Source organism: Chrysemys picta, chromosome 20, assembly GCF_011386835.1.
Source record: "Chrysemys picta bellii isolate R12L10 chromosome 20, ASM1138683v2, whole genome shotgun sequence".
NCBI lineage: Eukaryota > Metazoa > Chordata > Testudines > Emydidae > Chrysemys > Chrysemys picta.
Window position 1 is genome coordinate 20,724,472 of NC_088810.1, and position 19,049 is coordinate 20,743,520.

The 19,049-nt window shown below is 51.5% G+C and overlaps 1 protein-coding gene across 1 annotated transcript in view; it reads left to right on the forward strand.

Annotated features, from left to right (window-relative positions):
• Positions 1-17,725, forward strand: part of IQGAP3 (IQ motif containing GTPase activating protein 3) — a 45,466-nt gene extending 27,741 nt beyond the window's left edge. Inside the window, exons 28-38 of the mRNA XM_065573563.1 lie at positions 403-487; positions 954-1,186; positions 4,260-4,392; positions 4,880-4,982; positions 6,500-6,647; positions 6,947-7,034; positions 8,080-8,292; positions 8,893-9,059; positions 9,540-9,641; positions 10,157-10,265; positions 11,427-17,725. Of these exons, the coding sequence (XP_065429635.1) occupies positions 403-487; positions 954-1,186; positions 4,260-4,392; positions 4,880-4,982; positions 6,500-6,647; positions 6,947-7,034; positions 8,080-8,292; positions 8,893-9,059; positions 9,540-9,641; positions 10,157-10,265; positions 11,427-11,540 (1,495 nt within the window). The 3' untranslated portion in view covers positions 11,541-17,725. The remainder of the gene's footprint in view (positions 1-402; positions 488-953; positions 1,187-4,259; positions 4,393-4,879; positions 4,983-6,499; positions 6,648-6,946; positions 7,035-8,079; positions 8,293-8,892; positions 9,060-9,539; positions 9,642-10,156; positions 10,266-11,426) is intronic.
• The last annotated feature ends 1,324 nt before the right edge of the window (positions 17,726-19,049 follow it).

Sequence of the window (19,049 nt, forward strand, 5' to 3'; positions counted from 1 at the left end):
TGTTGGCAGTGGAGACATCACTTGTACCAAGTCACTGTTTTTGTTGCAGTGCTGGGGCGCCCCAGTCACGGCCAAGGACCCCACAGTGCTAGGTGCTGCACAAACTCAGAACAAAGACACCAACGCGCTTACAGTGAATAAGGAGCAGATTTTTAATGGGGAGGGTAATTGGCCATTAGAACAACTGGTCTAGGGATGCGGTGGATTTCTCCCAGCATCTCAAGACTGGATAGCTTTCCCATAGATCTGCTGTCCTGGGCTGGATTCAAGAAGCACTGGGAGAGGTTGTGTCGGAGGCCAGACTAGATGATTGTTAACAGGCTCTGGCCTTAGCACATGTGAATCTAAGCCCGCTGGTTGACCTCTGCCCACGTGATGATCCTCTTCTCTGATTTCTTTTAGCTACGGGATGCGCTACGTGGCCAAAGTCCTAAAGACGTCCCTGGCTGAGAAATTCCCAGACGCCGGCGAGGAGGAGATCTGCAAGGTGAGTAGAGGACGTAGATAGCTGGCCAAGGTGACAGCAGCAAGGTCTCTGCAGCTGGCTGCCTCTAAACATCAAGGCTAGAGAGGCGTTGGATAGCCGTCCTGCCCTCCCCCTGGCATCCCGTCAGAGAGGCAGTGTGGCTTAGGGGATCTGGATTCCAGTTATACCATGTGGCCTTGGGCAAGTCACATGCCTGCTCTGTGTCTCCATTTCCCCATCTGTGTAAGAGGGATAATCCTAGTGTAATGAGCTGGCTAGTGTATGTGCACTGCTGCCCCCCGTGGGTTGCAATCAGAACTCCTGAACTGTGTTTCATAGGCCCCGTACTGCAAAGCTGTACAGGAAACTACCAATGTGTTATAGCCTGGAACAAACGTTTAGGCAGCATCCAGACCAGGCTAGAGCCGCATAAGAGCAAGGCATCACTCGTAGTAATATTTCCCTTTCTCTGCTCCCTGCACCCTAGATTGTCGGGAACCTGCTCTATTACCGTTTCATGAACCCGGCCGTGGTGGCTCCGGACGGCTTCGATATCGTTGATATCTCTGCCGGCGTGGCCCTGCACCCGGAGCACCGGCGCAACCTGGGCTCCATTGCCAAGATCCTGCAGCACGCGGCGGCCAATAAGATGTTCGAGGGGGAAAACGGCCATCTGCGGGTGGTGAACCAGTACCTGGAAGAAACCCACTCTAAATTCAGGTTGGTGCCATGCGGTGGCAGTTGTAGCCATGGTCCCATTGCGCTAGGTGCGGTACATACATGTAGTGAGACTGCTCCGATCCCCTAAAGAGTTTAATTGAAACAAACAAGGCCGACATGAGTTGTTATTCATCCCTCTTTCGCAAATGGGGAAACTGAGGTCCAGAGAGAGAAGGCGACTTGCCAAGTCTCCTGCAGGGAGTCAGTGGCGGCGCTGGGAACAGAATCCAGGTCTCTTAAATTCTAAGCTAAGGTCTCAACCACAAGGTCAGGCTTCCTTTTGCTAGTGCTGCTGCAAAGCTGGGGTAACAGCAAAGCTTAATTGAGTTTTGAGAGCAGCCGCCTTCTTAGCTAGGGACATGAGTGGAAGAGAGGATCTACAATTAACTGGCCAGAACTGTCCCTTTGTTCTGTGTTTTTACAGCAGGGAGCACCGTGGGGTCGTGGTCTGTGGCTCAGGCCTCAAGGCACTTTGACAATACAAGTAATTAATAGGAATTAAGGGAGTGAGATATATATATATATATATATATATATATATATATATATATATATATATATATATAACAGATCTAGCTACACCAGTAAAAACCATAGTGTGGACTCTGTTATACCAGAATGCCTGTACAGTAGAACCTCAGGGTTACGAACACCTCGGGAATGTTTGTAACTTGGAAAAAAATGTGATGGTTGTTCTTTCAAAAGTTCACAACTAAACATTGACTTAATACAGCTTTGAAACGTTACTAGGCAGAGGAAAAATGCTGCATTCCCTTTATTTTTTTAGTAGTTTACATTTAGCACAATGCTGTACTGTATTTTCTTTTTTGGGGTCTCCGCTGTTGCCTGATTGGACCCTTTCAATACCAAATACGGTGTGTGGTTGACTGGTCTGTAACTTGGGGGTTCGTAACTCTGAGGTTCTACTGTACTTAGATCAGCATAACTTATGTTCGCTCCCCAAACCTGCATGACTATCCAGTCTATGCTCCTTTCTACTGGTAACTGTATCCATACTAGGTGGGGTTGTATCACTTTAAATAGCCCGGTACAATGAAAGCAGCAAAGCGTTCCTAGTGTAGACAAGGCCTTGGTCTGATCCCAGTTCAGCTCTAAATTAATACACATACATACCGTGCGAGATCCCATTGCAATGATGCCTCCTCTTTGCTGTCCAGTTTAAACTGTCCCTGAAGGTAGTCAAAACTCTGTGCAACTCTCCCACCGCCCCTTCTCCTCCCCAGTCCTCTGTCGTTTCCAGCATTTGGCAACAGTTGAGAGTAATTAGCATGTGCCCCTTTGGTACCTCAGGATTCAATAAGCAGATCAGAGTAAAAACGAATGTGCAATGATTAAACCGCATTCCTGGCACTCCCCTCGGCCTCCGTGAATAAATTAGTCCGTAATTCAAAACCTTTTAGGCACTTAGAAGAATGCATGTGTTTGCTTCTCCACCTTGTTCTCGGACAGCTGATGGACTTGGCTAATGCGGTAGCTTGCGAAGCAGAAGAGAAGTGGCAGAGGGTCGGTCTGTACAGGGAGCAGCACAGAGCTCCGGTCCCAGGCCGAGGCCCGAAATTGACCAGGGTCGTCGGGGTTGATTTACTACTTGTATTGCAGTGTCACTTAGGGGGCTCAGTCCTGAACAAGCCCCGCACCGATGCCCCACAGACACAGAACGAAATGACCGTCCCTCCCCCAAAGAGTGTCACGTCTCTAGGATTTGCTGGAAGGGGCCCAATCCCATGAGGTGCTCAATCAGCACCCTCCATTCCATGACTCCAGTGGGGGACTGAGGGAAGACGGCACTAGAAGTGGGAACTGTGTGTTCTTAAAGGGGCAGGAGAGGGTGATGCAGGACATGGTAACGCAACGGCGCTGCTGCCTTTCACACCTAGTTGCTTGGTGAGTTCTAGCCTGTTTGGGTGCCCAAAAGCACATGCCGCTAGCTAATGCATCACAAAAACCCACAGGACGGAGCATGTAGGCAGTAAGTTGGTACAGTACACCCTGGCTATAACGAACCCCTGGGGATCCAAACCATTTGTTCGTTATAGCCAGGGGTCGGTTCTAGGGAAAGAGACCTGCCGGGAGGTGTCGGGGGGGATGACGGTGGCTGATACCTCGAGTCCAGCAGCAGGAGCTCCTCTGGCCCTGGGGCAGCAGTGGGCTCAAGCGATCCAGGAACCAGGTTTGCTTAGCCCAAGACTTGTACAGACCCTCCCCGACTTAAGCAAGCATTCCGCTCCGATACGCCTTGTCTAACTCGAATTTTGCGCAAGTCGGAAACGTCTACCCGACCATTACGCAAAAAAACCCCTCCCCTCTCTAGCTTACCGAACTTTTTCCGTACGTGCGGATTTGCGCACGTCGGGTTTGCGCACCCCGGCGGGCGTCTGTCATTGTGACGGGCGTCGTGCCCAGGGTGTACTGTACTGCAATCAGAGGACGTGTCGACAGTCCGGAGCTAGCGCGAGGAACAACAGAAGCAAAGCAAAGCTAATCTGCTGTGTACCCCGGGCGGACCTGTACAACGGCTACCCAGGGTTCACTGCTATTTTTACTTGAGCTAGCGAGAGCCACGCGAGCTCGGGTACGTCTACACGTGCTGCACTCGCACCTTTGATTGCAATGTAGACATCCCCTGTGTAAGTCCCCAGCCAAATGGGCCGTACAGCATGAGGGGTGCACAGCCTGCAGCCAGGAACGCCGCACTCACCAGCCTGGGATCCGGCTAGCCCAGGATCAGGTCTCGAAGTGCGACCTGGGCCACAGGAAAATATGAAAAACCGGGTCGCTTTGGGCAAGTGGCTGCGTACTCGGTGGCTGTTGCTTCCCGTCACGGGATCAATAAAGCAGTGCATTGAAATTTCCTACAGTATCATTCCTGCTTTACCCCCCCTGAGGATACAGAAGACAGAGGCCCGGGCTGTGATGTGGCGTTCTCTCTACTGAGAGGCAGGCCCTGTGGTTCTCTCTGGTTCCCCAGCCTGTTCCCTACTTGCCCTAAATCCTGGACTGGATTCAGCAGTCACGGAAGGGATACGTTCCCCCCCCCCCCATTTCCCCATAGGAAGTTCATCTGTGCTGCCTGTTCCGTCCCTGAGCCGGAAGAAAGGTTTAATGTGGATGAGTACTCGGAGATGGTAGCTGTGGCCAAGCCGGTCGTCTATATCACGGCGGCGGAGATCATTAACACCCACAAGGTGAAGGGGTCTGGAAAGGATTCTGCCTCTGCCGCGGTCGGGAGGGGAAGGAGGGCTCACCCTGGTGCCTGTCACCATAAAGGACTCAAACCTTGGACCCGGCAACCCAACCAGTACCTGCGACAAGTGCTGGGGTGGGGTCAGAAAACAAACCCATTTGCCCCTTCCCCCCGCCCGGGTCGGGTCAGCTCTGCTCCTGCCCGTGGGCTCAGCGAGGCAGTGGCTGCGTGCCCTGCTCCTGCCAGTTACCGCCATCTCACCGCAGCGGGACGGTGCCGAGGCGTCTCAGCCTGCTCTTTTCAGAACCGCGCTCTAATTCTGCAATCTCCTTTTGGACGTGGGGCGACCGGTGCACGTGCCGTATTCCAGACAAGGCTGGACTGTACTATTGGTTTATATCATGGTGGGCGCTTGTCTGGAATATGGTTTTTAATCTTATTCCTTTTGTGCTCTCCACCTCGCTCATGGTCTCCCTCTGGTGATGTAGCTGTTACTAGAACATCAGGACTCCATTTCGCCCGATCACAAGGACCCTCTGCATGAGCTTCTGGAAGACCTTGATGAGCTGCCTACCGTCCAGTCTCTAATCGGTACGTGCAGACCCCTTGTAAGTTTCAAGAACGCCCCTCCCCTTGTGTCTTCTTTCAAGTGAACATATATTGCCTGTTCCCACCTCTGATAGTAGCCCGGCTAACTTCCCTTCACCTGGGCCAAGTAAATTACTTGTTGGGTGAGTAACTAGTGTTGCCACCTCCTTGGGTTTTTGTTTTTTCCCTTAAAGCCTCAACCCCTGAAGTCATGCGACTCATAGAACCTCCACTCACGTTCTTTTTAGAAAACCAAGTTTCTAGTCCTCGTGGTTGCAGGAAAAAAACTTGAAAACATGACCTGCGTGCATTAAGACCCGGGGGGGGGGAGGGGAGGCAAAGAGAACAATATTTATATGTTAGATCTCCTGATTTTTAAGCCCATTTTGTGGGTTTTCGACTGCGTGAGGTGGGCAGTACTGTTGCATCCGTTTGTTTCTCATCCTTATGATCAAGTTGGGAGGGTCCATTACTTATTTCTATGATGCTCGGGGTTATCACTTTTCCTCCTTTGAGCTGGGAGGATTACTGATTAGCAAGGAATAATACGGCACCAGGTACCACTCAGTGGGATGGTTTCAGAGGGGTAGCCGTGTTAGTCTGTATCAGCAAAAAGAACAAGGAGTCCTTGTGGCACCTTAGAGACTAACAAATTTATTTGGGCATGAGCTTTCGTGGGGTAAAACCCACTTCATTGGATGCATGCTGTGGAAAATACAGTTGGAAGATATACACAGAACATGAAAAAATGGGTGTTACCATACTAACTCTAACGAGAGTAATCGGTTAAGGTGGGCTATTATCAGCAGGAGAAACAAAATGTTTGTAGTGATAATCAGGATGGCCCATTTCCAACAGTTGACAAGAAGGTGTGAATAACAGTAGGGGAAAAAAATTAGCATGGGGAAATAGTTTTTACTTTGTGTAATGACCCATCCACTCCCAGTCTTTATTCAAGCCTAGTTTAATGGTGTCCAGTTTGTAAACTAATTCCAATTCAGCAGTTTCTCGTTGGAGTCTTTTTTGTTGGAGTATTGTGACTTTTAGGTCTGTAATAGAGTGACCAGGGCGGTTGAAGTGTTCTCCGACTGGTTTTTGAATGTGTTAATTCTTGAGGTCTGATTTGATGTGGGATGGTTTATTGTTCAAAGCCTCAGGTTTGCAAGCAGAAGCACAGAGGGGCTCGGAGTGATTTACCCCACATATAGCAGTCCACCCCAGTGGCAGGGTGCCGTGTAGAACCCAGATCTTCCCCCCGGCTCTGATCACCCCTCTTCCCTGATGAATGACCGAGTAGCTACTCCTGACTTTCTTTGGCCTTTTTATATATATGGAGATATACCTATGTCATAGAACTGGAAGGGACTTTGAGAAGTCATCGAGTCCAGTCCCCTGCCTTCACTAGCAGGACCAATTTTTTTGCCCCAGATCCCTAAATGGCCCCCTCAAGGATTGAACTCACAACCCTGGGTTTAGCGGGCCAATGCTCAAACCACTGAGCTATCCCTCCCCCCTTGCAGGCGAGAGCGCTCCGAATCCAGGCGATGGCAGCCCCGAGCAAGCGCTGGCCCAGCTCGGCAAGCAGGAGGTCTCGCTCACCCTCACCAACAAGTTCGATGCGGTGGAGGCCAGTAGCGAGGAGGCGGATACAAGGAGCTTGCTGCTGAGGTGAGAGCGACCCTCTGAACGTGGCAATCCAGCATCCAGCGAGTCCGTGGCACGTTCTCCTTTGAAAGGGACCCTGTGGCCCAAGGAATTCAGTGAAGCTTTTCTGACACTCAGAAGCCAAGCCAGTAAAGGGCCATCTTGGTCTGGAGTCCTGGCTTTGCTCGATATGTTTAGATGTCCTGGTAGTGGCATTTGCAAGGAAATCTTCCACTGTTTGGCTCATCGCCTTGCAGCTAACTAGCTCAACCCACCCCCTTCCTCCAAAATGGGTAACTTGTGCTCCCTTTCTTTTGTTTTAGCACCAAACAGATGCTAGTGGACGTGATCCAGTCCCAGCCGGGGGATTCCCTCTTGGAGATCTTACGGACAGCTGCATCAGAGGATCAGGTGGGGTGGAGAATAGCAGAGAGGGGTTGGCCAACAGAGGGGGATGTTGGGGGCTGGGTGAATCGCAGCCTGTCTTAAACAGGAGGTGTTCGTTAAAGACAACCGCTACCCATAACAAACAGGCTTTCACCCAGCTTGAGTTCCAGCTTTGCGTCCTTTGTTTACCCGGGGCTAACACCCTGCCTGGAGCTTGCTACAGCACACAGTGCCATCTACTGGCTGAGATATATACTGCGAGCACACATCATTGCAAAGGAGAGGAGCTTAATTGGAGCATATAGCACAGGTGTGGCTGCCCCATAGCGCCCCCTGCTAGTCGTGTGTGGTGGTGCTGCAGGCACTCCCGGCCTAAATTCCCTCCTCCAAGGTGGGCCCCTTCAGCCTTCCCCACACAAGCTGAAGTTGATGCCCTGGCTTAGCCCTCCAGCCAAGTCACCGACTAAAACTTAACCCTTTCCGGGGTAACAAGTCCAAACAAAAGGTTCTTCTGCCCCGCTTGGGCTTTTCTTCAGCCTGCCTTCTGGGCTCTGTTCCAGACCCTTCTAGGCTCCCTATCCGCTCCGGGGTAGAGCCGAGTCCCCTGCTTCTTCCACACCCTATCAGGGCCTTCCCCAGGAGCCCAACATGTTGTCTGCCCTCTCCTGAGGCCCAGCTGTTTATCGGGCTGTCCCCTGAGTTCAGTTAATCCCACTTAAGCTGGAAGGCACCTAATTATGGCTCAGGGGTGAATAATTGAACCGGGCTGGCCAGTGGCCTCCTGGTCTTTGAAAGGGGCAGGCCAGCCTGCTACAATCGCACCCTGGCATGGGAGCATTGTTGATTCCTTCAGCCCACCTGTGCCCCACCCAGTCTGAGAAGCCGGAGTTCACTGTGCTCAGGGAGGAGATGTAGTTCTCTCTGGCCTGAGGTGCGTGTGTGTGGTTGCTGGGGGGCTGACTTCCTATGCTCTCCCCGCGGCCTCCAAGTCTCGAAACCTGCTTCCGGGGATGCTGCCGCAGGTGCCGCGTTGATGGAAGAAATGTTCTCCCTCTCTCTCTCTCTCTAGGAAGCCTTCCATCACCACCAGATGCACAGACGGGCCCTGCGCGAGGCCCAGACCCCGGACAGGTTGAAACGCAACCGCTCCCTGGCTGGCAACAGCCAGCTCTCTATGGAAGAGAAGAAGCGGAAAGTCATCCGGAACCTGCGGCGCTTGGAGAGCCTGGGGGTGGTGGACTCAGCCAATCAGTACCAGGAGATCATCAACGAGATGGCCAAGGTACCACGCCCCGCAGCCTGCCCCGGCTTAGAGAACCTAGGAGAAGGCCAGGGGACTAGGAACAGGCTCGATAACAGGATAAGCTGAAGGTGTTGGATGCACAGAATCCATTAATACTGGAAGGGCTCAGTTCAGATGGGAGCCAAATTAATCACTAGGGTGGACAGACAGACAGATAGCAGAGGGCTCCAGCAGACAGCCTGGCTCAAGTCCTTACTTTGTCAGAGACTCCCTGTGTGACCTTGGATGAGGATAAAGACCCTGATTGTGCAGTGCTCAGATGTGACAATAATGGAGTTCACGTTAGATACTGATCTGCACAACAGAGCTACCGGGGGCAGCTAGTGTTGGAGGGGGTGGATGTGTTCGGGGGACGTAGGCGGCCACTCAGAACATTCCTGTAAGTGCCTGAAAGAGAATCCGATGCTTTAAGCCCCGTGGTCCTTATCCTGTTCCCAGAATCCAACTGGCGTTTAGCTTGTGGTCAGCTTTGTAACCACACATGAGTCGCTGTGATTCTCGCTTCGGTAAACTGGCACAAGGCAAGGGGTTTTCCAGCTGTTCGTTTGTTTTGTTTTTTCATCCCTGCCCGTGCTCCAGGATATTCGCAATCAGAGGCGTTACCGGCTGCACCGCAAGGGGGAGCTAGTGAAACTGCGGCAGACCCTCTGCGGCCTCAACTCCAAGACCTTGTTTTATGAGGAGCAAATCGACTATTACAATCAGTACATCCGGACGTGTCTGGACAACCTGGCTGCCAGCAGCAAGTATGTTGGACTATGTATGGGCTGGAAAAGAGCTCAAAGCTGTAACCGCCAACACTTATGCAGAATAAGCCGGAGGGTAACTGAATGTCATGCTTCATGGCATGAGCTGATCAGGGGTCAGGAAGGAATTCTTCTCCACTCTGTATGTAGCCTTATATCCCTCTTTAGTTAACCTCAAGCCTTCTTGCTAGTTGGCTGCCTCTGTTCATCCAGCACTTACTTCCTCTCTTGGCTCAAGAGCTTTCTCCCCTACATCCCTTTAATCTGGAAACCCCTCTATGCCTCTCCCCACCTCACTGACTTCCCCCCTCCGGCCCCACTGGAGATCTGACTCGTAGGTCCAGATCTGTGAGTCGGACGCGTCAGCGTAAGCGACTCTCTGTGTTTATCGCGTACCAGGCAGGCTGCTGTGTGACTTCGTTTCAGCCCCTGGCGTTCTCTGCTTCTAACCCTTCCTCCCCCCATTCCTTTTCTCTTAAGGCTCAACGGGAAGAGCAAGAAGCAGCAGTCGCTGCATTACACGGCGGCGCGTCTCTTTGAGAAGGGCGTATTGCTGGAGATCGAAGACCTGCCTGTCAGCCAGTAAGTACTCACCGCCGCCAGTGCTGCTCCGGTCTGAAAGCTGCCCCAGTCCAACAGCCACTCAGTTCTCTGCCCGTGTGATAAGACCTGGGTCGTCTCAGCCTGGCTCTGCTCACTTCCCCTGTGCTGACAGTCTCAGCCTAAAGGCCATACAGGCTGGGAGTCAGAGGGGCCTCCGGCAGGGCAGTGTGTAAGAGGGAAGATTATTCGAGCCGGCCAAAAAATGAGAGAATCTCAGGTGCTTTCTTCCTCCAAGTCTGGTGGTTCGCATATACTCCTTGTGAAGCAGCGTATAATCTACTCCAGTGTACAACAGGAAACAGACAGAGTGAAGGCTACGGAGCTGATCAGCAGCAGAGAGTGGGACTAGAACCCAGGCGTCCTGATTCCCAGTCCCCCACCCCGCTGTAACCATTAAGCAACACTCCCCTTCCAGAACGGGAATAGAACCCAGGCGTCCGGATGCTGCTGTCTCAGCCTTTCCGTTGCCCTCGTTTAACTCTCTCCCCTTCCAGGTTCCGGAACGTGATTTTCGACATCGTTCCGTGTGGGGAAGCCGGCAAGTTCCAGGTGAAGGCCAGATTTATGGGGATCGACATGGAGAAGTTCCAGCTCCACTATCAGGTAGGGGACCAGCCCTGGTGCCTTTGCCCATGGGGATGCTTCTGTGCTGAGCATAACAGCAGCACAGAAGAACCGAGGTGGAGTCAATGCACCAATCCGTGGTTGGAGTTCGGAGGTGACCCGGCTACACTAACTCTTGCCGTCCGAGAGGTATGCATTACATAGACTCCCAAGGGTTAATGTCATGGTTGGAGACTGGATAGAACCCAGGAGTCCTGGCTTAGGCCATGTGCTCTACCCGCTAGACCACACTCCCTTCCCGATTCAGGAACAGAAGTTAGGGTTCCACTCCTGATAGGGGAGAGCAGTCTGGTGCTTGGAGCAGGAGACCTGTTATCTCCCTAGGGTCTATTCTTAACAGTGCAGCCAGCTTGCTCCATAGACGAAGTGAAGTACCTTCTCCCCTGAACCCCAGTATCCCCAAGAATGCAAACCCAGCAGGCAGTTAGCTTTGACCTCCCAACACAGATGGGCTATGAATCATAGAATATCAGGGTTGGAAGGGACCTCAGGAGGTCATCTAGTCCAACCCCCTGCTCAAAGCAGGGCCAATCCCCAGACAGATTTTTGCCTCAGATCCCTAAGTGGCCCCCTCAAGGATTGAACTTACAACCCTGGGTTTAGGAGGCCAATGCACAAGCCGCCGAGCCAGGGGTGTTCTGGATAGTGAGGCTGATGAGATGTCTACCTAGAATCCTTAATTTATACCAGAGTAAACCCCTCCAGGGAGGAAGAGCGCTTGGAGCAGGGAGCTGATTGATAAGATTCCTGGGTTCTCTATTCCCAGCTCTGGAAGGGAGTGTGATCTGATGGTTAGAGCAGGGGGGGCCAGGACTCCTGGGTTCTATGCTCCCAGCTTTGTCATTGACTCGCTGTGCACATTGCTTCCCCTCTGCCTCAGTTTCCCCATCTGTAAAACGGGGGATAATGCCTACCGCTGGCGGGGGTGTTGGGAGACTGAACGTTCGTCCGCTGCTCGGAGAGCCAGGGATGCCGTTGGCTATGGAATCCCAGCATGATGTGCCAACAGCAGCTCGGAAGGAGCTGAGGGAAGGGTCCGGAGCTCCTGGAAGTCGAGGGAAAGATTCTTCCCTGACCACCAGGGGCGCTGGCTCGGGCTCCACCAAAGACCTGTCACCAGTGGGACTTTCTCCCTCCCAGGACCTGCTGCAGCTGCAGTACGAAGGTGTGGCCGTCATGAAGCTGTTCAACAAGGCCAAAGTCAACGTCAACTTGCTCATTTTCCTCCTCAACAAGAAGTTCTTCAGGAAGTAGGAGGAGGGGGGGAGGGAACCTGCCAAAGAGATTTCAGGGACAGAATCCGGCTTCTGAACGGTACCTTGCCAAGGAGAGGGGAAAACTACAGAACCGGAGCCATTGCCGTTAACGCTCTCCTGCCCAGAACTGGCACGCTCGAGCTCTTCTACATCAAGCCGCAACTTGTTGCCTTGGGGGTTAAATCTGGATCCCAGCATACATGTAGGGGGCGGGGGGGATGACGCTTGTGCCTCCCCTATTCAGGGGCTGGCGCACGCTCTGGCAGAGGGTACAGCACCCCTTACAACTGCCCTTTTTGTGGCAATGGTCCCCAGGGGGCTTTGCAGTGGTCTAGAATGACTGGTGTGCTGGTCTGCCCCATCTGCCTGCCCCCTTGCAGCTGGGGGGCTGACGGCTGATCCGCAGTCCCTTTGCGGCAATGGAGCTGGTGCCCCAGGGTCTGATTCCTCGGTGCCTTATCCATGCTGCTGCTGCTTTGACTAGATAGGAAACGCAATTACTCCGAGCTGCCGCCCACTTCCTATGAACAAGGCGATGGTTTATTTTATTTTGTGTGTTTTTTAACTAGCCTGAGACTTTTAGGCATCGAGTGGTTGAGCTCTGGCTTATCCCTTCTCAGCCACGCGAGCGCGAGGTTGGAAATTTTTTTCACCCTTCCCTCCGACGCGGGTGAAACCAGCGAGAGACGTGTGAGAGTTCTTGGGCTGCACCGAGGCATGCAAACGATCCGCGTACCACGTGAGGGTCCTCTGCTGAACGGCAGTGAATCGGGCTCAGGCCTAGTTGAACAGCTGGTGTTGGACTACTCTTAGCACAAGGCATGGGGTGTGTGTGTGTGTGTGTGTGTGTGTGTGGGAGGAGGTTAGCAGTCTCTGTGGCTTTTTAATGTATATTAAACCCGTTTTTTAAAACTAGTATTTTTAGATGTTTGAGTTCTGAGCTTAGTTCTCTTGGGTCACTTTGCCAGTGGCCGTTTAAGGACACGAAGGGGTTGTAGGCTGCAGACCTGATCTCTGACATTTTAGTTTTTTTAAAAGATACATTGATTGTAATTTTTCCCTACCCCAGCAAAAAAAACCCAGCTACCTCTGTTTTCTCAGTCAGAATCAGACTGCCCATAGAAGAAGAAAAATCCCATAACCACACCAGTGTTGGCCACCCTACAATAATAAACACTGTGTGTGGGCTGCCCAGTACCTTTGGGCCACCCTACAATAATAAACCAGTGTGTGGGCTGCCTGGGACCCATGGGCAGCCCTACAATAATAAACCAGTGTGCAATAGAGAGCAGCTGAAACCTAATTAAGGCCACTAACTTCATTTTAAAGCCTCCAGTGGGGAAAAATGGATCAAAATAGCTCCGCTTACCATGGGGCCCTGGCCAGACTGGTTCACCCATTGCAATGTGTCATAAAGTGCAGGGGAAGGGGGCCTGGGCATGTCAAAATTAGGGAAGACCTCGATGGTGTGGTTTTTGTTTTGGTTTTGTTTAAATCTTCATGTTCTCTAGGTGGGCTGTACCCCTGGCAAATGGAAGGACTAGCAGGGTGGGTGCAATCGCTCTCCATCTGGGAAGGATAGGAAAGAGGGTAAACGCGAGTGGTTAACATCTGACTGAGGCGACTCTGGAATGAATAATCCCCAGGGGACAGGAAGGGAAGTACAAACCAGGATCTTGGTCTTGCGAGATGCTCCTGCATGTGTTTTAAGCAGGAGTGCTGCTATTGATTTGAACGGGGGGAGGCCTGCTCACCCCACTCGCGGCCCAGCATTCTGGGGTGCTAGGCGCCGTCAAAACCCAGAACGCAAAGACAGCCCCTGCCCCCGAGAGTTTTCAATCAAAAGTGCCACCAGCGTGAGTCGGTGCTTGAAGCCGAGCGTGTGCGTTTGTGGGGGCAGGGGCGAGGATTGCCGATGCCTGTACCAAAAAGCCCCCCTCTTTCTTACGACCTGAATTTTTCTTTTAAATAAGTTTTAGAACCCCATTAAGACGCTACTGAAACCTGCCACCCTAGCACCAGTAACGCTGCACTGCCTATGCCGAGGCAGGTACTGAGAACGCTTACAAGTGCCTGGTATAGTCAGGCACCAAAACAAGGCTTGAAAGTACTTGTGTTTATAATATGGCGTCACGGGTGGGCAGGACACTTCACAGGGCTCGTCTTCACGGCCGCGTGAACTCGAGTTCTGGCCCTAGCTCAAATTCCATCCACACACGCGCACGCCCCCTTTAACTCAGGTTGGCTGCAGCTTGAGTTAGCCCGACTCGGCGGCTACCACAGTTGCTCTGTGCGGCTTAAGTGTGAGCAGCCACACTGGAGCGAGGCTAGCTAGAGCGGCATAACCTGAGTCTGCAGCGAAGACATCACCCTAGATACGGCAGTGTGGTTCAGTGCCCTGGGAGCCAGGAGACTGGAATTCTCGCCACCGCTCTGCCATGGACCTGCTTGGATGTGCCTCAGTTTCCCTCTGTGTAAAACAGGGATAATATAATACCTACTTCATTATATAGATAACCATTTACCATCCACCTGTATAAAGCCATTTGAGATCTGTGTGTGAAAAGCCTTGTGTTAAAACTGGCAGGTCTCTGACCAACAGATCTTAGACTAGATAATAGATACATAACTCTTCGGATGCTGGCGTTTTCCCTACTGCTTGCCAAGGCATACTGCTGGCCAGATCCTCATCTGGTGCGAACTGGCAATGGGGCTTGGCTGACTTACACCAGGTGAGGCTCTGGCCCAGCAGGTCTAAGGGTGCAGCCTTCAAAAGGCAAGAGAAATTCCCTGAGTTCAGTGTTCGTAGTAACGAAGGCCAATTGCTTTAGCAGCTGCAGAAAATTTAGCTAAAAATCCAGCTTCAGGGGTGAACCCCTTTTTCTCCTTTGCTGATACAATGACACCTAGTGGCCTAAGAGAATATTGCCTTTTAAAATACATTTCGGCTTCAACCTTTTTGAATGAGTATGAATCTGGGACAGTGAGTTGGCATTAGCTTTACAAAGTAGTTTTATACCAATTAGCCTTTTATTTTTTTTCCAATGGCATAATGATTTTGCAGAAGCTGGGTAGTGAGGTGTTATTAAATCGTATATGGTTTTTAAAGAACTAGGAGTTATGGTAGATCAAACTGAGAACGAACCACCACTGTAATGGTGGAGTTGCAAAAAAGGCTAATATCATTCTGGGGTGTATTAACAGGAGTGTCGTATATAAGACACAGGAGGTAACTGTCCCACTCTGCTTAGCAGTGGTGAGGCCTCAGCTGGAGTCCTGCGTCCTGTTCTGGGCGCTGCACTTCAGGAAAGACGTGGATACATTGGCGAGAATCCAGAAGACAGCCACACAAACGATCAAAGGTTTAGAAAAGCTGACCTATGAGTAAAGGTTAAAAAACCTGGGCATGTTTAGTCTTGAGAATAGAAGACTGAGGGGAGGGGATCAGTCTTCAAATATGATCCGGGTGAGGTATGATCAGAGTGGTCAATGGATCTCCATGTCTGTTGAAGGTAGAACAAGAAGTAATGGGCTTAATCCGCAGTAAAGGAGATTTAAGTTAGCTAGTAGGAAAAAAGGTCTCAGGTGTACTTCATCCATGAGCATCTCGACTGGCTGTTTCATAACCCCCACAGCTGTTAGATTTATACTACACTCCACGTGAAGACAGAGCCTGCTCTAAACTTAGGAGTCCTGAACGTCCTTTGTGCTGGGAGCTGTACATGCACGTGGTCAGAGACAATCCCTGTCCCATAGAGCTTTGGCCAGGTCTGCACGAGGGTATAGCTATGCCAGTTCACTATGCTGCCAAAGTGCTCCTAGTGTGGACGCAGCCTGTACTAGCAAACCCGCACAATTAGCAATGTCGCTTATGCCACCCCATCGCTGAGCGAAACAAGCTATCCCGCTAGAAGCACGGTTTTGCCAGTGTAACTGGATCGGCACTCGGGCTTTCTGCTGGCTCAGCTGTGTGGATCAGAAATCACTCCGGATTGCCATCGCTACATCAGCAGAAGGACGTGGCCTCAGTCTAAATAGGCAAGATGGACAAAAGTTGGGAGAAAGGGATGGTTTATCTCCAGTAGGCAGACGGGGAGCCGACACGTGTTTACACACCCTGCAGCAGCGACTCGGTCCGCAAACTCGGGTTGACACTAGTGCTCCAAAACTCGCTGTATAGGCAGCGCTTCGAAGTTGGAGCCCAGGGTCTGAAGCCCCCTCTGCTCCCTGGGCTTCACAACGTGAGCTGCCCGCACCGCTGTTTTTAGAGCGCTAGCCCCAGCCGGCTGACCCAGACATACCCAGAGTGGCTGGGCTTGATTCTCTGTTGCTCTGATCCTCACAGAGTCCTTTTGCGCCCGGACAGAATGGGTGTAAAATGCTGTCCTGATGTAGCAATGGACACCCTCTGCCAGGCACCAGAATCGAGCCTGCTTTCACTCAGGAAACTGGGCATTAGAGACTCCAGTCTGGGTCCCGATCCAGCGCCTTAACCGCGAGGCCCTCCTATTAGGAGGGTGGGGTGGGGATTTACTCTCAGAAACTCTGCCGGTTCCATAAGGCTGCAGCGTGGCAGGGCCTTCCCTTTATGATGCTGGGGCAGGGTAAAGAAGCCTTCAAGTGGCTGTAAACCAGTCACACTCCCGTGGGTGTGAGGCTAAGTGCACTGAAGATTGCAAGGTGCTTGGGTACTACGTTACTGGAAGGCAGATCAATACCAAAGATGCTTCAAGGGGCCTTAATAGAAACAAGGATTGTGCTAGAAGGGCTCCCGAACCTGGCCAAATGCAAGATCTACAGCGACGCATGTGCGGCGTCAGGATTCTGCCTGCGTGGCCTGAACGGGAGTTGCTCGCCCCTCCAGCCTGATGGCTGCTCTCCTAGCTAGTTCTAGTTCGAGCTGATGCGGTTTGGAATCCGTTTTAAAACGTAGCGTCATGAGGGACTGAGCTAAACCTGTCGCTGCTGCTTTCCATGCAATGATACGTGTTGGATTTAGACGTCCGCCCAGCCCAATGGCCGGAAAAGGCCTAAAACATCCAACATTGCGGGGGCTCTTTCAGTGGGTTTTTAACCCAGACCAAAGGACGTGGCACGCTCTTTTTGTCTAGGGATGTTGCAGTCAACCAATTGCCCGCTGTTCTATTAGGGCCCAATCCTGTGGGGCGCTGAGGGCGCTGGCCCTGATTCGGGAAAGCCCCTAAGCGCGTGCTTACTTGCTAAGCAGGTGACTAATCCCATTGACGCGAATGGGGCTATTCGCCATGCTAAGTGGGGGCTAAAGTGCTCTGCACTTGTCCAGGATCCAGCCCCCAAATAGGCCTGATCCTGCCAGCTTTGCACATGCTCCATTCCCCTGAGACCAGCCCCTGCTCCTCTTGGCATTGGAGTAAACTGAGAATAACTGCAGAAGTCAGCAGCATTTCGCTGCTAGAGGGGAAAAAATGGGGAGCAGGACGGGGTTGGCAGATGTCAGTAGGGATGGAGAGTGCTGGGGGTCATGCAGAACGGGGTTGGCAGACGTCAGTAGGGATAGAGAGTGCTGGGGGTCATGCAGAACGGGGTTGGCAGATGTCAGTAGGGATAGAGAGTGCTGGGGGTCATGCAGAACGGGGTTGGCAGACGTCAGTAGGGAGAGAGAGTGCTGGGGGTCATGCAGAACGGGGTCCTAAAGAGAGATTCTGCAATCAAGGACCTGACCCTCAATTATATTCAGGCCCCCTTCGCACCACTCTGGCAGTGTAAAGGGAGCGTCAAAGGAGTCTAAATTACAGTTGAGGCCTTATATTTTAACTGTAACTTACACTGAATCTAAGTCTCCATTACCCGGCCAGCACAGCGCAAAGGGGCCCTGTGTGTGAATGAGGATCAGACCCTCACCCCTATACATTTTGCTCATGTAACTCACCTGACGGTGTAGGCTTGCTGCTCTGGGCTATTCTCTCACAGACGGGTTAAGCGAGGAACTGTAAGTCTTGGAGCTCTGTTCTTGCTGTGTCCCTGGAAGGAATTTTTGTCTGTTTCATGTCTTTTTGTTTTTGTCATTCACTTGCTGTACATAGTGTGTTAATCCTGCCTCTCCAGGCGTGTGCCCGCTGTATTCAAATCTCCATTGCTTCTCTGTGCCCGCGCCTCACTCGGTTTATTCTAAATAAACGTCTCTATGTGGACAAAACGGTAGTGACGTTGTCCTTGTTACAGATCAACTCTGAAGCAGGAGGCAGCGGGGTGTAGGCAGGAGACCTGGATTCTATTTCTGCCACTGGCCTAGTGGGTGACCCTGGGCATGTCACTTCCCTGCTCTGTGCCTCTGTTCCTGCCTTATAACCTAAATAGATAAGATGGCCAAAGGGGAAACAATCTATATCAAGATTATCTATATGCATCTGAAGAAGTGGGTTTTTTACTCACGAAAGCTTATGCCCAAATAAATCTGTTAGTCTTTAAGGTGCCACCGGACTCCTCGTTGTTTTTGTGGATTCAGACTAACACGGCTACCCCTGAATCTATATCAGTGGTACTGAGACCTCAGTGATTCAGATGCCACATAAGCGATCAACATTACCCAAAAGAGCCGCAGTAGTGTGAATTCATTGTTTCATTTACTATTTATAATTTTTCTCACAGCAGAATGACTGACCAACTATTTTATCAACTACAATTGGTTAAGAACATATTAAAAGCATCCTGATTGGATGATTTAATTATTAACCAATCTAAATCATTAACCTGTGTGTTAATATGCGCTACAAAGAGCTGTAGGAGACACATAAAAGAGCCACTTCCGGGCCTCAATCTGAGCATCATTGATCTAGACAGACAGCGCCTGGCGCAGCAGGACTATGATCTTAAAAGGGGCAGCTAAATACTACTTTAAGTAACAATAAGGGCCAAATTCTGCCTCTGGTCTATGCATGTAAATCTGAGGGGGTTGAACAGGAGAATCAGGCATGTTTCCAGGGACAGACTCAACGTGCAAGGAGACGGCGCATGCTTTTCAATCCATACGCTTACCAAAAACGACCCAAGTTTGATCGTCTCGAAATGCCACACACAAACAGTTTTATATTGTGACAAAGTCAGGCCGGAGGGTCCTGGAAGGCCGGATATGTTAGCACAAGAATGTTACAGGCCCTTTTTCCTACAAGCTGAGAAGGGGTTACCTCAGGTCAATTAGGGACACCTGAATCCAATTAAGGGCTGCCTGAGGCCTCTAAAAACCCCTCCTCTGGGGAGAGTAAAGGGGAAGAGAGAGACAAGCTAGTGGCAGCTGGGAAAGAAGCGGTTTCCAGGCTGAGAGGCTGTGCTCCTCCCCAGAGGGGAACAGCCAAACCCAAGTGCCTGCGAGGGGAAAGACAGACACCCCCGGACAAGCAACAGGACGACACCTTGTCCCAGCAGGGAGGCAGGAAAAGGTATCCCCTTTTGTTTTTGTGTGTACAAAACTGTTTCCTTTTCGTATGGTGGAGGATCACCCCTTAGGCCAACCCTGAGGACAGCCAAAGGA